The 20,450-nt window shown below is 45.7% G+C and overlaps 1 protein-coding gene across 7 annotated transcripts in view; it reads right to left on the bottom strand.

The window, feature by feature from the left end:
* rtkna (rhotekin a) overlaps window positions 1-20,450 on the bottom strand; it is a 184,570-nt gene that overhangs the window by 133,819 nt on the left and 30,301 nt on the right. For 3 of the 7 annotated variants that reach the window (XM_073041965.1, XM_073041970.1, XM_073041963.1), the window contains exons 3-4: window positions 11,510-11,574; window positions 7,810-7,863 (exon numbers count right to left, since the gene is read on the bottom strand). In XM_073041965.1, coding sequence (XP_072898066.1) covers window positions 7,810-7,863; window positions 11,510-11,574 — 119 coding nt within the window. The remainder of the gene's footprint in view (window positions 1-7,809; window positions 7,864-11,509; window positions 11,575-20,450) is intronic. The other 4 variants (XM_073041966.1, XM_073041964.1, XM_073041968.1 and 1 more) reach the window with 3 other exon arrangements.

Below are 20,450 nucleotides of genomic sequence, written 5' to 3'. Positions count from 1 at the left end.
GAAAGAAACTCGGATGGTAGTTTGCCTCCCAGGTGCCAGGGTCCGGGATGTTTCTGATCGCATCCAAGATATCCTGCAGTGGGAGGGAGAACAGCCAGAGGTCGTGGTACATATTGGTACCAATGACATAGGTAGGAAAAGGGAAGAGATCCTGAAAGAAGACTACAGGGAGTAAGGAAGGAAGTTGAAAAGCAGGACCTCAAAGGTAGTAATCTCAGGATTACTGCCTGTGCCACGCGACAGTGAAAATAGGAATAGAATGAGGTGGAGGATAAATGCGTGGCTGAGGAATTGGAGCAGAGGGCAGGGATTCAGATTTCTGGATCTTTGGGACCTCCTTTGGAGTGGGTGTGACCTGTACAAAAAGGACGGGTTGCACTTGAATCCCAGGGGGACCAATATCCTGGTAGGCAGGTTTGATAGAGCTGTTGGGGAGGGTTTAAACTAGTTTGGCAGGGGGGTGGGAATCAGAATGCGAGTGCAGGGATTAAGGTAGAAGGACAAGGGCTTGATGCTAAGAGTTCTGAGTTGATGAGGAAGGACAGGCAGGGGATAGAACATGATTGTAGCCAGTTAAAGGGGTTGAAATGTGTCTATTTCAATGCTAGTAGTATTAGAAACAAAGAGGATGAACTTAGAGCATGGATTAGTACGTGGAACTACAATGTTGTGGCCATTACTGAAACTTGGTTGGAGGAAGGGCAGAATTGGATGACGCAGGTCCCGGGGTTCAGGTGTTTTAAAAGGAATAGGATGGGAGGTAGAAAAGGGGGGGGAAGTGGCATTGCTGATTAGGGATAGTATCACGGCTATAGAGAGGGAGGGCGCTGCAGACGGAGTGTCCACGGAGTCAGTCTGGGTGGAAGTCAGAAATAGGAAGGGATCAATCACTGTGCTGGGAGTAGTCTATAGGCCCCCAAATAGCCCTCGGGACACCGAGGAGCAGATAAATAGGCAGATTTTAGAATGGTGCAGGAAATACAGGGTAGTAGTTATGGGTGATTTCAACTTCCCTCATATTGACTGGCACCTCCTGAGTGCAAGGGGGATAGATGGGGCTGAATTTGTCCGATGTGTTCAAGAAGGATTCCTGACACAGTATATGGACCGGCTGACGAGAGGAGAGGCTATACTGGATCTAGTTCTGGACAATGAACCTGGCCAGGTGACAGATCTCTTGGTGGGGGAGCATTTTGGTGAGAGTGACCACAACTCCCTTAGCTTCAGCATAGCTATGGAAAGGGATAAAATCAGGCAAAATGGTAAAGTGCTTAACTGGGGAAGGGCTAACTTTGAACGGATGAGGCAGGAACTAGCGAGAGTAAACTGGAAACAGATGTTCAAAGGGGAAAGCACAAAAGTAATGTGGGAGAAGTTTAGGGACCACTTGAGCTGAGTTCAGGATAGGTTTGTCCCACTAAGGCAAGGGAAAATGGTAGGAAAAGGGAACCGTGGCTGAGGAAACATGTGAGGAAGCATATGTTAGATATAAGAAACTGGAAGTAGGAGGGGCTTATGAGAAATACAGGGTAAACATAGAAACATAGAAAATAGGTGCAGGAGTAGGCCATTCAGCCCTTCGAGCCTGCACTGCCATTCAGTATGATCATGGCTGATCATCCAACTCAGAACCCTCTACCTGCTTTCTCTCCATACCCCCTCATCCCTTTAGCCACAAGGGCCATACCTAACTTCCTCTTAAATATAGCCAATGAACCGGCCTCAACTGTTTCCTGTGGCAGAGAATTCCACAGATTCACCACTCTCTGTGTGAAGAAGCTTTTCCTCATCTCGGTCCTAAAAGGCTTCCCCTTTATCTTTAAACTGTGACCCCTCGTTCTGGACTTCCCCAACATCGGAAACAATTTTCCTGCATCTAGCCTGCTCAATCCCTTTAGAATTTTATACATTTTAATAAGATCCCCCCTCAATCTTCTAAATTCCAGTGAGTATAAGCCTAGTCGATCCAGTCTTTCTTCATATGAAAGTCCTGCCATCCCAGGAATCAATCTGGTGAACCTTCTTTGTACTCCCTCTATGGCAAGAATATCTTTCTTCAGATTAGGGGACCAAAACTGCACACAATACTCTAGGTGCGGTCTCACCAAGGCCTTGTACAACTGCAGTAGAACCTCCCTGCTCCTGTACTCAAATCCTTTTTCTATGAATGCCAACATACCATTTGCCTTTTTCACCGCCTGCTGTACCTGCATGCCCACCTTCAATGACTGGTGTACAATGACACCCAGGTCTCGTTGCACCTCCCCTTTTCCTAATTGGCCACCGTTCAGATAATAATATGTTTTCCTGTTCTTGCAACCAAAGTGGATAACCTCACATTTATCCACATTAAATTGCATCTGCCATGAATTTGCCCACTCACCTAACCTATCCAAGTCACCCTGCATCCTCTTAGCATCCTCCTCACAGCTAACACCGCCGCCCAGCTTCGTGATATCCGCAAACTTGGAGATGCTGCATTTAATTCCCTTGTCTAAATCATTAATATATATGGTAAACAACTGGGGTCCCAGCACTGAGCCTTGCGGTACCCCACTAGTCACTGCCTGCCATTCTGAAAAGGTCCCATTTACTCCCATTCTTTGCTTCCTGTCTGCCAACCAATTCTCTATCCACATCAATACCATACCCCCAATACCGTGTGCTTTAAGTTTGCACACTAATCTCCTGTGTGGGATCTTGTCAAAAGCCTTTTGAAAATCTAAATATACCACATCCACTGGCTCTCCCCTATCCACTCTACTAGTTACATCTTCAAAAAATTCTATAAGATTCGTCAGACATGATTTTCCTTTCACAAATCCGTGCTGACTTTGTCCGATGATTTCACCGCTTTCCAAATGTGCTGTCATCACATCTTTGATAGCCAACTCTAGCATTTTCCCCACCACCGATGTTAGACTAACTGGTCTATAATTCCCCGGTTTTTCTCTCCCTCCTTTTTTAAAAAGTGGGGTTACATTAGCCATCCTCCAATCCTCAGGAATTAATCCTGAATCTAAGGAGTTTTGAAAAATTATCACTAATGCATCCACTACTTCTTGGGCTACTTCCTTAAGCACTCTGGGATGCAGACCATCTGGCCCTGGGGATTTATCTGCCTTTAATCCCTTCAATTTACCTAACACCACTTCCTTACTAACATGTATTTCCCTCAGTTCCTCCATCTCACTAGACACTCGGTCCCCTACTATTTCCGGAAGATTATTTATGTCCCTCTTAGTGAAGACAGAACCAAAGTAGTTATTCAATTAGTCTGCCATGTCCTTGTTCCCTATGATCAATTCACCTGTTTCTGACTGTAAGGGTAGCCAGCAAGGAGCTAAAGAAAGGACTTAGGAGAGCTCGAAGGGGGCATGAGAAGGCCTTGGCATGTTGGATTAAGGAGAACCCCAAGGCATTCTATGCGTATGTGAAGAATAGGAGGATGACAAGAACGAAGGTGGGACCACTAAAGGATAAAGAGGGCAACATGTGACTGGAAGTGGAGGAGATTGGGGAGGTCCTAAATGAATACTTTGCTTCAGTATTCACAAGTGAAAAGGATCTTGACCAGGATGAGGTTGAAATAGAGCGGGCCTGTGCGCTGGACAATATGGAGATTAAGGAAGGAGTGCTGGATCTTCTTAAAAACATTAAGATTGATAAATCCCCAGGGCCGGATATGATACACCCCAGGTTGTTGTGGGAATTGAGAGAAGAGATCGCAGGAGCATTAGCTATGATCTTTGAATCCTCTTTGGCTGCAGGGGAAGTGCCGGAGGACTGGAGAATGGCAAATGTAGTTCCCTTGTTTAAAAAAGGTAATTGGGAGAAACCTGGGAACTATAGACCGGTGAGTCTTACGTCAGTGGTATGCAAACTACTGGAAAGGATTCTTAAGGAGAGGATCTATGAGCATTTGGAGAGGTACAGTCTACTCATGGATAGACAACATGGCTTTGTGAAGGGAAGATCATGCCTCATGAGCCTGATTGAGGTTTTTGAAGAGGTAACAAAAGAAATTGATGAGGGTAGGGCAGTGGATGTGGTCTACATGGACTTTAGCAAAGCATTTGACAAGGTCTCTCATGAGAGACTTATCCAGAAAGTCATGAGGCATGGGATAAGTGGAACCTTGGCTGTTTGGATAAAAAATTGGCTTAAAGGAAGAAAGCAGAGGGTAGTTGTGGAAGGAAAGTATTCTGCCTGGAGGTCAGTGACTAGTGGAGTGCCACAGGGATCTGTCCTGGGACCCCTGCTATTTGTCATTTTTATAAATGACCTGGATGTAGAGGCGGAAGGATGGGTGAGTAAGTTTGCGGATGACACAAAGATTGGAGGAGTTGTAAATGGAGCTGTAGGTTGTCGAAGGTTACAAGAGGATATAGACAGGCTGCAGAGTTGGGCAGAAAAATGGCAGATGGAGTTCAATCCGGACAAGTGTAAGGTGAAAAATGGCAGATGAAGTTCAATCCGGACAAGCATAAGGTGATATCACTGCGCAGGTTGATAGGGTAGTTAAGAAGGCCCATGGGATGCTAGGCTTCATTAACAGGGGGAGTGAGTTCAAGAGTAGAGAGGTCATGTTACAACTCTACAAATCTCTGGTGAGACCACACTTAGAGTATTGTGTTCACTTCTGGTCACCTCATTATAGGAAGGATGTGGAAGCTATGGAGAGGGTGTAGAGGAGATTTACCAGGATGTTGCCTGGTTTGGAGAACAAGTCATATGAAGCAAGGTTAGCAGAGCTGGGACTTTTCTCTTTGGAGTGTAGAAGAATGACAGGGGACTTGATAGAGGTCTACAAGATTATGAGAGGCATAGATAGGGTGGATAGTCACTACCTGTCTCCCAGGGCACCAATAGCAAACACCAGAGGGCATATGTACAAAATTAAGGGAGGGAAGTTTAGGGGAGACATCAGGGTTAAGTTTTTTCACAGAGGGTTGTGAGTGCCTAGAATGACCTGCCAGGGATGGTGGTGGAGGCTATTAGGGGTATTTAAGAGCCTCTTGGACAGGCACATGGATGAAAGAAAAATGGAGGGTTATGGGGTAGTGTGTGTTTAGTACTCTTTTTTTTAAGGTTTATAATGGTCAGCACAACATGGAAGGCTGAAGGGCCTGTACTGTGCTGTAGTGTTCTCTGGTTCCCCTTAAATTTTTCACCTTTCACCCTTAATCAATGACCTTTGGTTGTAGTCCCACCCAATCTCAGTGGAAAAAGTCTACTTGCATTAACCCTATCTATACCCCTCATTATTTTGTATACCTCTATCAAATCTCCTCTCAACCTTCTGCTCTCCAAAGAATACAGTCCTAACATTTTCAATCTTTCCATATAACTCAGGTCCTCCAGATCCAGTAACATCCTTGTAAGTTTTCTCTGTGTTCTTTGAACTTTGTTTACATCTTTCCTGTAGGTAGATTACCAAATTTGCACACAATACCCCAAAATTAGGCCTCACCAACATTTTGTACAATTTCATCATAACATTCCATCTCTTGTGCTCAATACATTGATTTATGATGGCCAATATGCAAAAAAGCTTTCCTTATGACCCTCTCTACCTGTGACGCCACTGTCAATAAATTAGGGACCTGTATTCCCAGATACCTTTGTTTTTTCACACTCCTCAGTGCCCTACCATTCATTTTGTAAGACCTATGTAGGTTGATCACACCAAAGTGCAACACCTCACACTTGTCTGCATTAAATTCCATCTGCCATTTTCAGCCCATTTTTCCAGAGGATACAGATCCCTCTGCAAGCCATGATAGTCATCCTCCCTGTCCACTATACCCCTAAACTTGGTGTCATCCACAAATTTGCTGATCCAGTTGACCAAAATAACTTCCAGATCATTGATATAGATGACAAACAATGAAGGATTCAGCACCAATTCCTGCAGCACTCCACTAGTCACAGGCCTCCAGTCAAACAGGCAACCATCTGCCACTCTCCAGCTACTCCCTCAAAGCCAATGTCTAATCCAATTTACTATCTCATCTTCAACTTCAAGCAACTGAACTTTCTTGACCAACCTCCTATGGGGACCTTACCTACTTCTTCAAAACTACTTGCCCCTCCACATATCTTCTGTAAACTTTGCTACAATACAATTAATTCCAACATCGAAATCACTGACATATAATGTCAAAAGAAGTGGTCCACACACTGCTAGTGTCCGGCAGCCAACCAGAAAAGGCTCCCTTTATTCATACTCTTTGCCTCCTGCCAATCAGCCAATCCCTGATCCATGCTAGTATCTTTCCCATAATATCAAGGGCTCTTAACTTGTTAAGCAGCCTCATATGTGGCAGCTTGTCAAAGACCTTCTGAAAATATAAATAAACAACATCCACCAATTCTCCTATGATTATCCTGCTTGTTATTTCTACAAAGAATTCCAAGATATTTGCCAGGCAAGGTTTTCCCTTGAGGAAACCATGCTGACTACGCCTATGTTATGTATCCCCAAATACACCAAAATCAAATCCGTAACAATCAACTCCAACATTTTCCCAACCACTGATGTCAGACTAACTGGCCTGTAATTCCTTTCCTCTGCCTCTCTCCCTTCTTGAAGAATGGAGTGACATTTGCAATTTTCCATTCACTGTCATTGGCCAAATCAAAGATGATGAATCAGCATTTAGGAAGCAGACTGAAAATCTGGCTGAGTGATGCCACAACCTCTTAATGTCGGCAAGACCAAGGAACTGATTATTGACATCAAGAGGGGGAAACCAGAGGTCTATGAGCTGATGAGGACTATCACCATCACCATGAGGTGGAGAGAATCAGCAACTTTAAGTTCCTCAATGTTATTATTTCAGAGGATCTGTCCTGGGCCCAGCATGTCAGTGAGTTCCAAAGAAAGCACAACAACCCCTCTACTTCCTTAGAAGTTTGTGAAGTTTTGGCATGACATCTGAAACTTCGACAAACTGTTATAGATCTGCGGTGGAAAGAGTATAATAACTGGCTGCATCATGGCCTGGTGTGGAAATAGCATTACACTTGAACAGGAAAGCCTACAAAAAGTAGTGCATACCATCCAATCCATTACAGGGAAAGCTCGCCCCACCATTGTGCCCATCTCACAGCAAGTTGTTACAAGAAAGCAGCACCTATCATCAGTGTTCCCCACCACCCAGGTCATGATTTCTTCTCACTGCTGCCATCAGGAAGATGGTATATGAGCCTCAGGACCCTCACTGCCAGGTTCAGGAACAGTTATTACCCCTCAACAATCAGGCTCTTGGGGATAACTTCACTCGTTCTCATAATCTATAGAGTTACTTTCAAGGACTCATCCCGTGCTCTTGATATTTATTGTTGATTGTTTTTTTTCTTTTGTATTTGCAGGTTGCTGTCTTTTGCACATTGGCCGTCCATCCTGTTGGGTGCGGTCTTTCATTGATTCAATGATGTTTCTTGGATTTACTGAGCATGCTCACAAAAAAATGAATCTCAGGTACAAACAAGCTGGATGAACTCAGCAGGTCGGGCAGCAGGTCCTGACGAAGGGTCTCGGCCCGAAACGTTGACTGCTCATTTCAACGGATGCTGCCCAACCTGCTGAGTTCATCCAGCTTGTTTGTACGTGTTGATTTGACCACAGCATCTGCAGTGTACTTTGTGTTTACTAAATGAATCTCAGGGTTGTATATGGTGACATACTGTATATGTAGTTTGATAATAAATTTACTTTGAACTTTGCTTCCATCCTGTTCCCCTTCTCAAATTCTCACAGACATCACAGCCTGCATTCACTTGCAAACACACTGTAGTTCTTACCTCCTTTATTTTTGAAGTAATCAGTGTCTTTCCACATCAAAGGAATTCGAAGATCTGTTAATAAAAACAAAACACTGGTATCCCACAAAGCTGCTCCTGCATTCCATTCTATTTTATTATTAGAGATACCGCATGGTAGCAGACCCTTCTGGTGTTACAAGCATGCACTGCACATTGGTGTCTTGCAAATATACTCCTGCATTCAGTTGTATGCTGAGTGCTACACATTCCCACTCACTCCCCAACTCTTCTCATCCCTTCAGTGTTCAAAATATTCTCAACCCTCTTACCAACTTCCTCAGCACCAGGTCTGTCAAACTCTGCCTAGAATGGACACAGCTACAGCCACGTATTTCAAATATCCTAATTCCAAGGAGACACAGAAAGCACAGAATGCTTTCAACAGTGCTTCGGTGCAAGCTTGTCAGAATATTTGCTTATGTACCAACTTTCCTTAAGCTTCTAAGAAATTGGAGGTGTTGGTGCACTTTCTTTGTGATTGCGTCTATTTGACAAGCTGGGACAGGTCATCTGAAATGTTAACACCCTGGAACAGAAAATGCTAACTTTCTCCACCAACCCACCAATAAGAAATGGTATGTGGCCCTCTTGATTTCCCCCACAGATGCCGCTTGATCCTCTGAATTCCTCCAGCACCAAGATTTTTGCACCATAGTTCAATTACTGAACCAAAATCTACTAACAGTTGTCTATATGCTCAGACAGCTCTCCTCATGTGGAGTATTCCAAAAGGTCCCTACCTTCTTGTTTCCCCATCTTCCTGATGCTGATAGTCTAGAACCTGGGAGTCAATTTACTCATGCTGAAGACCAAGGAGATAACTTTTCAACGTCTACCTCATCATCCTCTTGAAACCTTGCAATGCTCATGTTCTCCAGCTCCAGGACAGACAAGCCACTGTCACCCAGTCTTGCCTCAAATATCAATCTACCCATCACAAGATTCAATACAGTAAATATACTGTATACAGCTCCAATTTTCTCCTTCAACATCCTTCCCACACCTAACAACTATTTCTCTGCCTGCAGTGCTACACAATGACGCACAGTACAAAAACAGCATCTTCAGCCTCTGCTCTCACTGACAATAAGCATTAGGATATTTATACTAATCCCATTTACCCCTTATATTTAATCAATTTTCTACAGTTTCCACATATACCCTCCCCACAATGCTCCAGTCTCTCTTGCTATCCAATGCTTGGAATTGTTAACTTACCTCAGTCAATTAACCCACCAACCCACATATCTTGGGCACTTGAAAGGAAAACATCCACCCAAGGAAGACCACTTGGTCATAGAAAGAATGTTCAAGACCATAAGACATGGAACATTCAACCCATCAAGTCTGCTCTGCCATTCCATCATGGCTGATTTATCATCTCTTGCAACCCCATTTTACTACCTTCTTCCCATAGCCTTTAATACCCCAACTAATCAAGAACTCATCAATCACCTGGTCTCCACGGTCATCTGTGGCAATGAATTCCACAGGTTCACCACCCTCTGGCTAAAGAAATTCTTCCTCATCTCTGTTCTAAATGGATGCCATTCAATTCTGAGGCTGTGCCTTCTGGTCCTAGCCTCACCCACTACAGAAAACATCCTCTCCACATCCACTCTATCTCGGCCTTTCAATATTCAACACAAACAGCGCTGGTAGTGCGAGTGAGGAAAGAGTCAAAGTGAAAACCTCTCCATACTAACCAAGCTGTCTACTTCAACTAGTTACATTTTCCCATGCTTTGTCCATATCCCTCTGAACCTTTTCTATCTATGTAACATCTAAATGTCTTATAAATGTAATAATTATTTGTGCCTCAATCATTTCCTCTGGCATCTCATTCCATATTCTCACCACCCACTTTCCAGTCAATTATAATTCAGGCCCTTTAGTTTAAGATCACCCTGCCCTGGCATTAAGACCATAAGACAATAAGACATGGAGAAGAATTAGGCCATTTGGCCCACCGAGTCTGCTCCGCCATTCAATCCTTTTTGCTTTCCTCCTCAGTCCCACTCCTTGGCCTTCTCTCTGTAACCTCTGATGCTGTGTCCAATCAAGAACCTATCAAGCTCTGCCTTAAATACAACCCTCCCAGCAAACCATCTTTCTAAATTTCAGTGAGTACAGATGGCCCTTTCAATCTTGGAGTCGACCTTGTGAACTTCCTCTGACCCCTCTCCAATGCCAGCATATCTTTTCTTAGAAAAGGAACCCAAAACTGTTGATAATACTCAAGACAAGGCATCACCAGGGCCTTATAAAGCCTCAGCATTACATCCTTGCTTTTGTATTCTAGACCTCCTGGAATGAATGCTAACTTTGCATTTTCCTTCCTCACCACCGACTCAATTTTCAAGTTAACCTTTAGGGTGTCCTGCACAAGGACTCAAAAGTCCCTTTGCATCTCAGATTTTTGGATTTTCTCCCCATTTAGAAAATAGTCTGATCATTTATTTCTACTACCAAAGAGCATGACCATGCACTTTCCAACATTGCATTTCATTTGCCACTCTCTTGCCCATTTTCCTAATCTGTCGAAACCCTTCTGCAGCCTACCTGTTTCCTCAACAATACCTGCCCCTCCACCAACCTTCATATCATCTACAAACTTGGCAACAAAGCCATCATCTAAATTATTGATATAAAGCATAGAAAGAAGCTGCCCCACACCAACCAGAAAAGGATCCTTTTATTTCCACTCTCTGCCTCCAACCAATCAGCTAATGCTCTAACCATGCCAGTAACTTTCCAGTAACCAACAAGAGAGCACAATATGAACTTGCAGGTAAAGTTGGTAGTGAGGAAGGCAAATGCAATGTCAGCATTCATCTCATGAAGTCAAGAATACAAGAGCAAGAATATGATGCTGAGGCTTTGTAAGGCACTGGTGAGGCCTCACCTTGAGTATTGTGAACATTTTTGGGTTCCTTATCTAAGAAAAGATGTGCTGGCATTGGAGAAGGTTCAAAGGAGGTTCACAAGAATGATTCCAGGAATGAAAGAGTTATCATGCTAGGAATGTTTGATAAGTCTAGGTCGGTGCTCACTGAAATTTAGAAGAATGAGAGGGGATCTCATTGAAACCCTTCGAACGTTTAAAGGCCTAGACAGAGTAGATGTGGAAAGGATGTTTCCCATGGTGGAGGACTCTAGGACAAGAGGGCACAATATGAACTCTGGACTGTGTATGCAAAGACACAATACCAATGTCCAGCATGAAATCTAATACATGAAAATCTAAAAACTAAAGAAACAGCTTCAATGACAGTAACTGTACAGCTACAGTACCACAATGGCAGATAACTTGTCAGGTTCCCAGGAATCCCTCAGATGCCTCTCTTTACCGGCATTCCAGCAGCACCACCCTCTCAGAGTCATACAGAAAATCACAAACACAAGAAAATCTGCGGATGCTGGAAATCGAAAGCAACACCACAAAATGCTGAAGGAACTCAGCAGGCCAGGCAGCATCTGTGGAAAAGAGAACAGTTGAGCCAACACTCTTCATCAAAAATGGAAGGGTCTCAGCCAAAAAAGTAAACTATTTCCCTCCATGATAACTGCCTGACGTGTGGAGCTCCTCCAGCCTTTTGTGTGTGTTCCTCAGAATTTCGAGAATCACTTGTGTTTGTGAGCAGAGCAAATTTTAACCATTTTGCTCCTCTGTTCCTACCTGATATACTAACTGTCCCCTTGCAGGGCAAACGATCTTCAAGGAGGCCAGCGTCTGAGGATCTGCTGAGAAAACAGTCATCAGTGTAGCAGTACACAAAACCAATATCAAATTAATTGATACACTTTGTAGAAACTAATCTTGGGATGTGGTGAAAGATGACAAGTCTCATAGAACATAGAACAGTACAGCACATTACAGGCCCTTCGGCCCACAATGTTGTGCCAACCCTCAAACCCTGCCTCCCATATAACCCCCCACCTTAAATTCCTCCACATACCTGTCTAGTAGTCTCTTAAACTTCACTAGTGTATCTGCCTCCACCACTGACTCAGGCAGTGCATTCCACGCACCAACCACTCTGAGTGAAAAACCTTCCTCTAATATCCCCCTTGAACTTCCCTCCCCTTACCTTAAAGCCATGTCCTCTTGTACTGAGCAGTGGTGCCCTGGGGAAGAGGCGCTGGCTGTCCACTCTGTCTAGTCCTCTTAATATCTTGTACACCTCTATCATGTCTCCTCTCATTCTCCTTCACTAAACACATTGCGCTTTATCAGTTATTTGTTGAACTATTGTATTGCCGTTACCAGAATCATAATGTCACCAGAATCAGGAGACATGAACGAAGTCAAGAAAATCTGCAGTTGCTGGAAATCCAAAACAACACACACAAAATGCTGAAGGAACTCAGCAAGCCAGACAGAATCTATGGGCAAGACTACACAGACAATGTCTTGGGCCAAGGGACTGGAGAAAAAAAGATGAGGTCAGAGTTAGAAGGTGGGAGTGGGAGAGGAAGAAGAAGTACAAGGTGGTAAGTGATGGGGGAAACTGGGAGAGGGGCAGGGGTGAAGTAAAGAGCTAGGAGTTGATTGGTGAAAGAGATACAGGGCTGGAGGAGATGGAATCTTGTAGGAGGGGGTAGAAGACCATGGAAGAAAGGGAAGGAACACCAGAGGGAGATGATAGGCAGGGAAGGAGACAAGGTGAGAGATTGAAACAGGAACAGGAAACGGTGAAGGGGAGGGGTAGGGGGGCAATTATCAGTTTCAAAAAATCAATATTCATGCCATCAGGTTAGAGATTAGCCAGACAAAATACAAGGTGTTGCTCCTCCAACCTGAGTGTGGCCTCATCACAGCAGTGGAGGAGGCCATGGACTGACATGTCAGAGGAATGGGAAGTAAAATTGAAGTCGATACCGAGAGATCTTGCTTTATGAAGCGATCTCCCAATCTATGTCAGGTCTCATTAATATACAGGAGGCCACATTTGGAGCACCGGATGCAGTAGATAACCCCAACAGGCTTGTAGGTAAAATGTCGCTTCACCTGGAAGGACTGTTTCAGGCTCTGAATAGAAGTAAGGGAGGAGGTGTAGGGCAGGTGTTGCACTTGTTCCACTTGCAAGGATGAGAACCAGGAGGGAGAACAATTGGTAGAGATGGTGGACAATGGAGTCACATAGGGAGCAATCCCTACATAAAGTGGAAAGTGGAGGGGGTGGGAAAGATGGTGCTTGGTAGTGGGATCCCATACGGAAAATTATGTGCTGGACACGGAGGTTATTGGAGTGGTAGATGAAGTCAAAAGGAACCCTATCTCTGGTTGTCCAGAAAGAAGTGGAGAGCTTTAAGGACCTCCTGATCCATCAGTCACCCATTTTAATTTATTAAGGGATTGGACACACTGGAGGCAGGAAGCATGCTCCCGCTGATGGGTGAGTCCAGAACTAGAGGCCATAGTTTAAGAATAAGGGGTAGGCCATTTAGAACAGAGATGCGGAAAAACTTTTTCACCCGGAGAGTGGTGGATATGTAGAATGCTCTGCCCCAGAAGGCAGTGGAGGCAAGTCTCTGGATGCATTCAAGAGAGAGTTAGATAGAGCTCTTATAGATAGCGGGGTCAAGGGATATGGGGAGAGGGCAGGAACGGGGTACTGATTGTGTATGTTCAGCCATGATCACAGTGAATGGCGGTGCTGGCTAGAAGGGCCGAATGGCCGACTCCTGCACCTACTGTCTATTGTCTATTAATTCTACTTCCCATTCCACTGTGACAGGCCATGGACTCCTCCACTGCTATGATGAGGTCACACTCAGGTTGGAGGAGCAACACCTTATATTCTCTCTGCATAGCTCCAACTTGATGACATGAACATCGGTTTCTTGCACTTCTGGTAATGACCCCCTTCACCATTCCCCTTTCCCTCTCTCACCTTATGTTCTTACCTTCCCTTCCTGCCAAGCTCTTCTATCCTGTCTATCGGATTCCCCCTTCTCCAGCCCTGTATCTCTTTCACCAATCAACTTCCCAGCTCTTTACTTCACCACCTCCCCCCTCCCAGTTTCACCTATCACCTACCACCTTGTCCTTCTTCCTGCCCACCCCCCACCTTCTTACATAGACTAACATCCTATATGCTTATCCATCCAATATCAACTATCATTCCCTTCCTTCCCTTCCATTGATGCTGTCTGACCTGATGAGTTCCTCCAGTGGGTAGGTGGCACTCCGTGGGTCGAGGTCAACCGTGGATGTTACATCCTAGCTGTCTACATTGTTGGTGCGGCTCCGTGGTGTCTAACAAAACCAGTGTGATGGTGGCAGTGTTGCAAAGCTCGGAGTAAAAGAGGTCTCAGATCTGCTGGACATGCAGCATTCCTTTCTATGGACCACACACAAAATGCTGGAGGAACTCAGCAGGCCAGGCAGCATCTATGGAAAAAAGTACCATCAATGTTTCGTGCTGAAACCCTTCAGCAGGACTGGAGAATAAAAAGCTGCGGAGTAGATTTAAAAGGTGGGGGAAGGGAGAGAGAAACATCAGGTGATAGGTGAAACTTGGAAGTGGTGGGGGAATGAAGTGAAGAGCTGGTAAGTTGATTGGTGAAAGAGACCAAAGGCCATGGAAGACAAAAACAAGAGGGAGGAGCACCAGGAGTTGGCAATGGGCAGGCAAGATCAGGTGAGAGAGAGAAAAGGGGATGGGAAATGGTGAGGGAGGGGGCATTACCGGAAGTTTGAGAAATAGATGTTCATGCCATCAAGTTGGAGGCTACCCAAATGGTGTTGTTCCTCCAACCTAAGTGTGGCCCTGGCCTCATCACAACAGTGGAGGAGGACATGGTTGGACATATCGGAATGGGAACGGGAAGTGCAATTAAAATGGGTGGCCACTGGAAGATCCCACTTGTTCTGATGGATGGAGCATAGATGCTCAGCGAAGCAGTCCCCCAATCTATGTCGGGTCTCATCTATATACAAGAGGCCACACCAGGAGTGCTGAACACAGTACTGTATATGATCCCAACAGACTCACAAGTGAAACGTCGCCTCACCTGGAAGGACTGTTTGGGGCCCTGAATGGTAGTGAGGGAGGTGGAGTAGAGGCAGTTGGAGCACTTGTTCTGTTTGCAAGGATAAGGGCCAGGAGGGAGATTAGTGGAGAGGGACAAATGGACAAGAGAGTCACATAGAGATCGATCCCTGAGGAAAGCAGAAAGTGGGGGTGGGGTGGGGGAGGAGAGTAAAATGTGTTTGGTGGTGCGATCCAGTTGGTGAGAAAGTTTTGGAGAATTATGTGCTGGGCTCGGAGGTTCGTGGGGTGGTAGGTGAGGACAAGAGAAACCCTATCCCTGGTAGGGTGGCAGGCAGGTGGATGGGGTTAAAGCAAATGTGCATGAAATAGAAGATATATGGTTAAGGGCAGTGTTGATGGTGGAGGAGGGGAAGCCCCTTTCTTTGAAAAAGGAGGACATCTCCTTTGTTCTAGAATAAAAAGCCTCATCCTGAGAGTAGATGTGGCAGAGAAGGGGGAATTGAGAAACGGGGATGGAGTTTTTACAAGTAGCATGATGGGACAAGGTATAGTCCCGGTAGCTGTGAGAGTCCATGGATTTGTAATAGACATCGGTGGATAAGCTGTCTCCAGCGATAGAGACAGTGAGATCAAGAAAGGGGAGGGAAGTGTCAGAAATGGAGCAGGTGAATTTGAGGGCAGGGTGGAAGTTGGAGGCAAAGTGGATGAAGTCAACGAAGGAAGCAGCACCAATGCAGTCATCAATATAGCGCAGGAGAAGTGCAGGACAGTCAGTGTAGGCATGGAACATAGACTGTTCCACGTAGCTGACAAACAGGCAGGCATAGCTGTGACCCAGGCGAGTGCTCATGGCTATCCCTTTTGTTTGAAAGAAGTGGGGAAGCCAAAGGAGAAATTATTTAGAGTGAGGAGTTCTGCTAGCTGGAGGAGAGTGGTGGTGGAGGGGAACAGGTTGGGTCTGGTGTCCAGAAAGAAACAGAGAGCTTTGAGGTCTTCTTGATGGGGGGTGGAGGTGTATAGGGACTGGACATCCATAGTAAAAGTAAGATGATGGGGACCAGGGAACTTGAAATCATTGAAATGATCAGAGCATGTGAAGTGTTACTGATGTAGGTAAAAAGGGACTGAACTACTGGGGGGGGGGGGGGTGGAGAATTGGTCAGAGTCGAGGTATGCCGATATGAGTTCAGTGGGCAGGAACAAGCTGAAACTACGGGTCTATCTGAACAAGTAGTTTTGTGGATCTTGGGTAGGAGGTAGAAATGGGAGGTGCAGGGTGCAGGAACCATGAGGTTGGATGGGGTATCCCCAGAGTCAATAAGGTTGGTGATGGTGTGGGAAACAAGGGCCTGGTGTTCCTTAGTGGTTTTCTGTTCGAGGTACAAGTAAGAGGAGGTGGCTGAGAGTTGGCCCTGGGTCTCAGCAAGGTAGAGGTCAGTACGCCAGACTACTAAAGCCCCTGCCTTATCTACGGGTTTGATGGTGACGTTAGGATTGGTAAGGAGGGAGCAGAGAGCAGAGCGTTCGCAAGGAGTGAGGTTGGAATAGAACAGCGGAGTGTTAAAGTCAAAATGGTTTATGTTCCGTCAGCAGTTGGCAATGAAGACAGAGCAGGCAGAAGACCAGGGTAGGATGTGAAGAAAGGAGAAGGGATCATCGGGGTAGCAAGTCCTTGCCAAAGAAATAGGCTCAGAGATGGAAGTGGTGCATAAGAGCTCAGTTTCATGGCAGGCATGGAACACTGAGGTGTGGGTGCAGGGGGACAAAGGTGAGGCCCTTTCTGAGGACAGAATGTTCTGCCTCAGAGAGGGGAAGGTCGGAGGGAGTGGTGAATACCTGGCATGGATGAGAGCTGGGATCGGAGGAGGGAAGGGGATTGGTAGTGTCTGAGGGGAAGGGAGGTTTGGGGTGAGAGGATTGAGTCTCCGAGGGCCCAAGAGCTGGCAGTGGGACCTGAGAGAGACAGAATTATGGGGTGGCAGTACAGAAAGGGAGACATGGGTTCCAGCGGCAGCATGTAAAGACCCAGCCTGGAGCTCAAGGCTGGTGTCAGAGTTGGAGGTTGTGGAATCGGCACTTTGGAGGTGTCCAAGGTCACTGGAGCTTGCTCTGATGGCAGTGGAGTCCGGGTTATGAGTCTGCTCTGGATTGTTAGAGCCGTTGAGATTAGCAGCAGGGTTCACGGTCTGGAGACATCCAGGCCTGACGGCATAGGAGTCAGCAGGTTCTGTGGTCTGTAGACCGGCAACCCTCCAATCCTTGCAGGACATGAGAAAGTCAAACCAGTGATTGATAGTGTGGATCCAGCAGAGGATAAGCAAGTGTACAGGTCCATTACAGGCAGTGGAGACAGAATTCCAGATTTGTGGAAGTGACTGGGATAGGGACACCAGGCACATCCTCATGGCAGAAAGCATGGTGCATAGAACAGGCGGGAACAGCAGGAGGAGGAGCAGTCAATTGAACGTGAGTACCTAGGATCCTCGGAAGGTCTAAATCGAGCAGCTTGAATACAAATCTGGAAACGGTATGCTACAAGCTGGCAGCAAAGACATGTTCCCAAAAAGATACATGGCTGTAGTAGTGAGTCTGCGTAAGCACTTGGTCAGAGTCGGAGAGCAACAGGGATCACAACAGGAGAGCAGTGAGAGAGAGTTTCACTGAACTCCCTTTAAAGGCAAGATTTAAACATCTTTAGGGTAGCCATCCCTGGAAGAAACTTCACAGAGTAGTAAACAAATCACAAAAAAGAGAAAATCTGCAGATGCTGGATCCAAACAACACACACAAAATGCTGGAGGAACTCAGTAGGCCAGGCAGCATCTATGGAGAAAAGTACAGTCGATGTTTCAGGCTGAGACCCTTCAGCAGGACTAGAGAAAAAAGATGAGTAGATTTTAAAGGTGGGAGAGGGGAGAAGAAACACAAGGCGATAGGTGAAACTAGGAGGGGAAGGGATAAAGTAAGCTGTGAAATTCATTGGTGAAAGAGGTACAGGACTGGAGAGGGGGGAGTCCAATAGAAACAAATAGAAGGCCAGGGAAGAAAGAAAATGGAGGAGGAACACCAGAGGGAGGTGATGGGCAGGCAAGGAAATAAGGTGAAAGTGGGGTAAAGGGGATGGAGAATGGTGAGGGGGTGGAGGGAGGCCATTACTGGAAGTATAAGAAATCGATGTTTCTTAAAGATCTGGGAAAGAGCTGGGAAGTAGATTGGTGAAAGAGACAGAAGAAAAAGTGAGGAGGAGCACCAGAGGGGGGCAATGGGCAGGCAAGGAGAAGGAAAAGGGGATAGGTAATGGTGAAGGGGGGCATTACCAGAAGTATGAGAAATGGGCTCATTTATCTTCTTCCAATTTCAGGAGTTGTTTATCATCTTGTGTGGTCATCTGCAAGTTTCCCCCAGTACTCAGTATTGATGTCCGGTGCCTTCATGCCCAGCTTACAAACAGTTGCAGGCAATCAGCGGTTCTCTTGCCTGAAGCTAACTCATTTTTGGGACGTGGCCTATGCTGTTTGTGCAGGGTATACACACTTTGTGTGGGACTCCATTATTAAGAGAGTCTAGAGTAGATATTGGACCACTGGAAAACGATGCTGGAGAGGGAGCAATGAGGGACAAGGAAATATTGGATGAACTGACCAAGTATTTTGCTCAGTTTTCACTGTGGAAGACACCAGCAATATGGTGGAAGTTATATCACCTGAATCAGATGGTGTATGCCTCAAGGTTCTGAAAGAGGTGGCTGGAGAGATTGTGGAGGCATTAGCAATGATCTTTCAAGAATCACTTGATTCTGGAATGGTTCCGGAAGACTGGAAAATTGCAAATGTCACTCCACTCTTCAAGAAGAAAAAAAAGCAAATGAAAGCAAATTATAGGCCAATCAGTCTGACCTCAGTGGCTGGGAAGATGTTAAGAGTAAGGATGTGGTTTCCGGGCACTGGGAGACACTTGATAAAATAGGCTGTATTCAGCATGGTTTCCTTAAGGGAAAATCTTGCCTGACAAATCTATTGGAATTCTTTGAAGAAATAACAAGCAGGATAGACAAAAGAGAATCGGTTAATATTACAAGACTACTTCTATACATAGTAATACTATCCTTGACTTCAATAACCATAGAGGCATTGATGAGAAGCATTGATCATGTGGATAGTCAGATGGTTTTTCCCAGGGCTGAAATGGCTAACACGAGAGAGCACAGTTTTAAGGTGCTTGGAAGTAGGTACAGAGGAGATGTCAGGGGTAAGTGTTCGTTTTTTGTTTTTTTTTTTTTTTTGTTTTTTGTTTTTTGTTTTTTTTTTTTACACAGGGAGCAGTGAGCGCATGGAATGGGCTGCCGGCGACAGTGATGGAGGCAGTTATAATAGGGTCTTTTAAGAGACTCCTGGACAGGTATATGGAGCTCAGAAAAATACAGGGCTATGGGTAAGTGTAAGTAAATTTCTAAGGTAAGATCATGTTTGGTACAGCTTTGTGGGCCGAAAGGCCTGTATTGTGCTGTAGGTTTTCTATGTTTCTACGTCTAGCAGGACTACAGCATCAGTGAGCTGTTCATTATTCAGAATAGCCGACCACAGGTGTCATAAGAGCTGGCCAGCAGTTCAGAGAAAGTGAGTCGGAATTGGACTGTTGAACCGAGGGAATTTGAGTCAGGCCTTCGGGCTGCAGGAGGAGCTGGGCTGGGTTCAGAAGAGCTGACCTGGGTGCAAACCATGCTGCTACCTGCTACTCGGAGACATCCGAGAAGGTCCCATCGAGTTGTCAGGAAGGCAGCATGTAGTGAAACCGTGAGTGACTGTCTTGAATGTTTCTTTTGTGATCGCAAGACCTATTGGACATTCATTACCGCCGACGTGCTTCCCTTGTTCAGTGATTAAAGAGATGTCGAGGCAGTAGTTCCTCATCCTCACCTACCACACCAATGGCCTCCACGTTCCGCACATAATTCTCCGTAACTTACGCCATCTCCTACGTGATCCCACCACAAGCGCATCTTTCCTTCCATCCCCCACTTTCTACTTTCCGCTGGGATCGCTCCCTACATGACTCCCTTGTCCATTCATCCTTCCCTACTGATCTCCCTCCTGGCACTTCTCCTTACAAGCAGAACAAGTGAAACACCTGCCCCTACATCTCCTCCCTTACTACCATTCTGGGCCCTAAACAGTCCTTCCAGGTGAGGTGACACTTCACCTGTGAGTCTGTTGGGGTCATATACTGTGCCCAGAGCTCCCAGTGTGGCCTCCTGAATATTGGTGAAACCTGACATAGATTGAGAGACTGTTTCGCTGAGCACCTATGCTCCATTCACCAGACTAAGTGGGATCTCCCAGTGGCCACCCATTTTAATTCATCTTCCCATTCCGACATCTCCATCCATGGTGTCCATTACTGTCACAATGAGGCCGCAGTCAGGTTGGAGGAACAACACCTTATATTCTGTCTGGGTAGCCTCCAACCTGATGGCATGAACATCGATTTCTTATACTTCCAGTAATGGCCTTCCCCCACCCCCTCACCATTCCCCATCACCTTTTCCCCACTTTCACCTTATTTCCTTGCCTGCCCATCACCTCCCTCTGGTGTTCCTCCTCCATTTTCTTTCTTCCATGG

Source organism: Hemitrygon akajei, chromosome 4, assembly GCF_048418815.1.
Source record: "Hemitrygon akajei chromosome 4, sHemAka1.3, whole genome shotgun sequence".
Classification (NCBI taxonomy): domain Eukaryota; kingdom Metazoa; phylum Chordata; class Chondrichthyes; order Myliobatiformes; family Dasyatidae; genus Hemitrygon; species Hemitrygon akajei.
This window is presented reverse-complemented; position numbering and strand designations above follow the sequence as displayed.